Source organism: Asparagus officinalis, chromosome 7 (genome assembly GCF_001876935.1).
Source record: "Asparagus officinalis chromosome 7, Aspof.V1, whole genome shotgun sequence".
Taxonomy (NCBI): Eukaryota; Viridiplantae; Streptophyta; class Magnoliopsida; order Asparagales; family Asparagaceae; genus Asparagus; species Asparagus officinalis.
Window position 1 is genome coordinate 8102840 of NC_033800.1, and position 5168 is coordinate 8108007.

The 5168-nt window shown below is 40.2% G+C and overlaps 1 protein-coding gene across 1 annotated transcript; it reads right to left on the bottom strand.

Annotated features, from left to right (window-relative positions):
• On the bottom strand, window positions 268-3931 carry LOC109850876 (cardiolipin synthase (CMP-forming), mitochondrial-like). Its single transcript, XM_020420962.1, has 7 exons — window positions 3443-3931; window positions 2222-2319; window positions 2062-2112; window positions 1803-1916; window positions 1087-1143; window positions 908-993; window positions 268-817 (listed from the first exon to the last, which is right to left on the bottom strand). Exons 1-7 carry the CDS (start codon window positions 3561-3563, stop codon window positions 697-699), a joined length of 648 nt encoding a protein of 215 aa, XP_020276551.1. The 5' UTR covers window positions 3564-3931; the 3' UTR covers window positions 268-696.

Sequence of the window (5168 nt, forward strand, 5' to 3'; positions counted from 1 at the left end):
GGTGGCCTCATCCATTCAGGGGGAGGTGAGTTGAATGAGAGTGAGATTTTGAAGCGGGAAATTATTATGAAATAGTGCAGACCAAGGACTCTAAATATTTAAGATGGGTGCTGCTACACGGACCCCAAATAAAGCAATGGGAGACAGGTGAGGTGTCTCAAGAATGCATGATGTGCATCATGCATTCTGATGGACACCTCACATGTCCCCCTGTTGTATATATATGTCATGATTCTAATCATCACTCCAGCAAAATAACATAATCGGTTAATATAAAAAAAAGTCCTATTAATATTTGAAGAGTATCTGGCATTTACATGAATTGTGTGATTACTCATTTCACAGATATCTTATGTTACATCACTTGTTCGGTAAACACCAATTAAGCCAACATTACTGGCTTCAACAATAGTTACATGGAATTGCTTCTATAAGCCCCATATAAGAGAATTCTTCACCTTATTCAAACCAATGCAAAAAATCTTTACACAAAATGATGTCATGTCAGCTTATACGTTCTTCCGTCCATCTTCTATATAGCACACTTTTCCATTCATTCCCTAACGATCGAGCTCGCTTTGGTTAGTAAGAGAGTCCCCATGAACTCAGGAAGAAAACTGGCTGTTTCAGTCACTACATGATGGAGCCTAACATATATATCCTTGGAGTAAAGCGGTATTTTAAAGCCAGATGAGGCTACTTAAGCAAGATTCTCCAAATATTTCGCATGTACGCGACTAAGGACCACAGAGAAAGGAAGGACGAAACATAAAGTAGAACTACACCAGAAGCAACTAGTCCATCTTGCCCTGAGAGACTGCATTCAGGAAACAGATTAAGATAATGAAGATAAAATATTTAAAATATACATCATAATAGTTGGAGTTCGCAAGAAAGGAATCATGACCTTGAATCTCTAGTGGCAAGGAGGATGGTTAAAGCAGTCATTTGTGTCGCAGTTTTCCATTTCCCCAAATTGTTCACTGCCACAGCCTACAATATTGCCAGTCAGTTTAAACGTATGTATCTCATATATATGCATGCCAAATATATGCATAAAGAAGCTTGAAGAAATAGAAAACGAACCTCAATAACTTTACTATTCTGACATGCTGCCCATTCTCTAACAGCTGACATGGTTATCTGCATATGAAATGCCGGTTTTAACATGTGTAAACATAGCGGCTACCAGGAAAGCACATGATGGGACTAGAACGTAATTCGTTTATAAAGTAAACGAGTCAAATTGTTTAAGTAATTTAAAGTTTTAAACTATTAGAAAGCAAAATCTCAGCTATAAAAACTTCATAGTTGGCATTGCAGACTAAGCTCATGGACATCCATCACACCCATCCGCTACCAATATAAAAATACTGAACGGACCCAGAAGTTTTTAAATTTCATCAGTAATTGTGAAGTAATGATCTCGCTTTTTACAAATCAAAGAAAATATTAACTTGACGATCAGGCCATATTCAAACAGGTATCGATGATAGATGCTAAAATTTTCAGTACCTATTGTAGATATGGACAGGGCCTATGTTTTCGTAAATGGAGATTTAACGTATACCATCTCTAATCTTGCGTATTTTCAAAGAGTACACAATATATATTAGACATACACACATAATTAGCTATTAGATGAAAAAAATGAAAATGTTAGTTAAAAAAAAAGACACTCATTAGTTGGAAGAAATATAATAGACATATGTTTTGATTAGCACCGAACACTGTCAAAAATATAGAAGACAATAAAAATCTGAACAATAACAATGACCAAATTATAATGAAAGAGTGATTACCTCTCTACCAATGATAGCGATTGAAGGTACAGTCAAAAGCCAAGGCATTCCTTCAAATATTGCAGCATCCAATGGTCTTGTGCACAACATCACTAACGTGGCAGCAACCATTAGCTGGATCCAGTAAGCATAGAGATCTAATTAGACAAACAAACTAGAACCACAATCATGTCACTTTGTTACACATCTGGCAGATGACAGCGGTCTAATCGAAATGGAAAAATACTAACTAAAAGAGACAAGAACAAGAAAAAAAGACCTTATCTGCTACAGGATCCAAGAATGCACCAAAAGGAGTTCCCAAACGCATCTGATGAATTGACAAAAGTTAAAGAGAAAAAAGTTCATCGTTGACATAAATGAAGTAGAAAAGAAAGTATAACTTTGTAAATTTGATTTCTAATACAAGATGTACCGACCTTTCGAGCAATATAACCATCTAGCCAATCTGTAACTGAAGCAGCAACAAAAATGCTTGTTGTAGCAGTAGTGGCCCACCAAACATTCATGTAAAAAGCTGGAGAAAAAGATGGGAAAAAATTTATCTCTTCGTATGTGAAAACATAGGATAACTACCAATCTAGCAAAAACTGAAATCCGGTAGTTCTACTTATCCTTCCGCAAGCATGACACTATGAAGAAAGATCCTTGAGAAAAACCCATGAAGTGAGGCACTAGAAAGTTGTAGACTAGGAGGGGTGTACACTATCTAGTAATTACTCTACCTTATTTTGTGTCGATGTCTTATGAATGATATAGATAGCCATGATAAGCAATGACATGATTGTTAAGAGAAATCAATTCTACCTTATTTTTTGTCAGTGCCTTATGAATGATATAAGTACCCATTGTAAACAATGGCATGATTGTTAAGAATTACTATACACTCATACAATGTCAATGTCATCAAAATTATAGGTTCCCGTCAATTATCTTTAGGATGAAGAAGGTATGTTTTAAAGTGGATTCTGTGACTGCAATTTATCTAATGTCAACTGTCAAGAGAGTTCCTTTTGTCTCTCGGGTCTAGGGGTGTTCTTTAATATAAGGAACTCATACATTGTTTCACTCTTTCAAGTTCCCTTGTACCTATCATAAAAAAAAAGAAAATTATATATTATGGTGTGTTCTCAGATCAAAGAATTGATTTTTCACCCTCAGATAAATGAATTTTTACTTGTTTTATAAATTACTACTAAACCTCCACTTAAAAACTGTGATACTTGTAACATGGCGCGCTTGTCCTAGAGCTACCGAAGAAAGATTCTACGACATGTTACTAACCATTACACATCCTTTGTTGTTCTACATTGATGCTTGCCTGCATTTACTCGCCAACAACGAGCACGGGTCATCCAACAATTTATTTAGTACATCATAAATCTGTTCTTCATTTTGTTAACCACAAAGCCGTAACAAAGAATCAACTATTTCCCTCCTCTTACTGTTTTCAAGGGTATTCCGTTGACTGGCGTAAAACAAATTATAACCTATATCGTTATTTGGTTCCAAGATTTCTAATTTCAACAATCATAACATGAAATTACCCTAAAAATAAAAACAAACCTAATCAACATCAAAGACTCCTCTTTTACTCAAAAAGTTATAATATTAAAAAAAAAATTAGATATTGCACTCACTGCTTACAAGAATCGGCACAGCAGCGACTCGCCCAAGTGTAAGCACCGTCGGTAAAGTTAACAACTTTGACCTCCTCTCGTCGTCCTCCTCCCGGATCCGGTCACCACCACCGACGGCCATACACGCCGGCCCGCCGCCGGCGACGACAATCCACCCGCGCGCAAACCATCCCCCTTGTCCTCGAACTGCAATTTGCGAAACTCCGAGGGTTGCTGTTGAAATTGGGACAAAATGGAATCTGGAGACCACGTGCGAGAGGCGGGTGGGTTTTCGCAATGAAGGAAAAGAGGCGGCGGGCGGTGACGGCACCGCAGCAGGAAGCGCCTTGGGGTAGGGACGAGAGGGTAATCGCGGGAGGCATTTTGATTTGTATCGGAGGAATTTGGGAGACTCTAGAGGGTTTCGAAATGAATTTGAGGGCGCGTTTTGGGGTTTTCTGTAAAATTTGCCTCGCCCGGGAGTTGATGACTCCGCCCCCGCTTGTTGGCGGTCGGCAGAGCGTTTTATACGCGAAAGTGATATGTTGGGGGTTTTATTGTAAGAAAGAGATTTGGATCAGGCGTGCTGTGTAAAACATGCATTATTTATTGTAGGCGTTAAAAAATGCTAATAGATATCCAAACATAGAGAAGATCATCAAAAATCACCTCATACTATCTTAAGAGAAAAATCAAGACAGATATGAACTGTCTCGCCAGCGAGACAGTGTTTGCTGTCTCGCCAGCGAGACAGTGTTGAAATGGTCAAAACCACCTTAAATAACTCCCACCCACGTGTCCATTAACTGCCAAGGTACGTGGAGAACATCGTGGACGAAAATCACGTGAATAACTGCCAAAATAACGGAGTTTGAAACGTGGGAAGGCAGTTAAAACGAAAACTGCCAGGAATATTCTTTTTCCGAGACAGCATTTACTGTCTCGCGGGCCGAGACAGCAAACACTGTCTCGCCCGCCGAGACAGTAAANGCCAGCGGCCTCACTGCCGAGGCCGCGGTGTCGCAACCGATCAAGATCGTTGTCAATGAAGAGATCGAATACGAGTTCGATCAGGCGAAGTTTGAGGAGTATTTGTCATCCTCATCTGCGAAATCTTCCTCGTCTCGCAAATATAGGAAGATTTCGTCTTCTAAGAAAACTTTCAAGTCTGCAATTCTAACAGAGGCCGCAGGCGAAGATTCTTGCCCGATCGTTGCTAAGGAAGCTGCCTGCAACGTTTCTGCTCCAAGTGACTCCATACCAATTAAGGAGTCATTGAATCATAGCTCGCCGGTGCTGACGAAGAGGGCTCGTCAGAGACAGCGCCAGCGCCGTGCTCGTCAATTGGCTAAGGCCATGCAACAAACCGACGGGGTCCATTACTATGCGGACCTAGAGTCGAGGAAACAGAAAATGACTCAGTTGCCTCAACGGTAAAATAATCACATTTCTGCACAGCTTACGACGGAGGAGTGGACTCTCGTCAAAAGGGCTCGCTCAACCCTTAAGGAACGAATACAAAGGCGTCAAGTGAAGGCCGCCCGTGCCCGCGCTCTTCGTCAACAAAAACAAGGAATCAAGAAGGAGTTGGTGTCTGAAAAGCCACCAAATAACCGTAAAGTTTAGGTACTGAAGGCGCCGCAAACATCCGTTTTGGGCCCGTCTAATGTATCACCAGTAAAACCATGGGTTAGTCCAGATTTATCAAAGTTCAAGATCACAATGGCGGATCGCCTCGGTCCTTCGG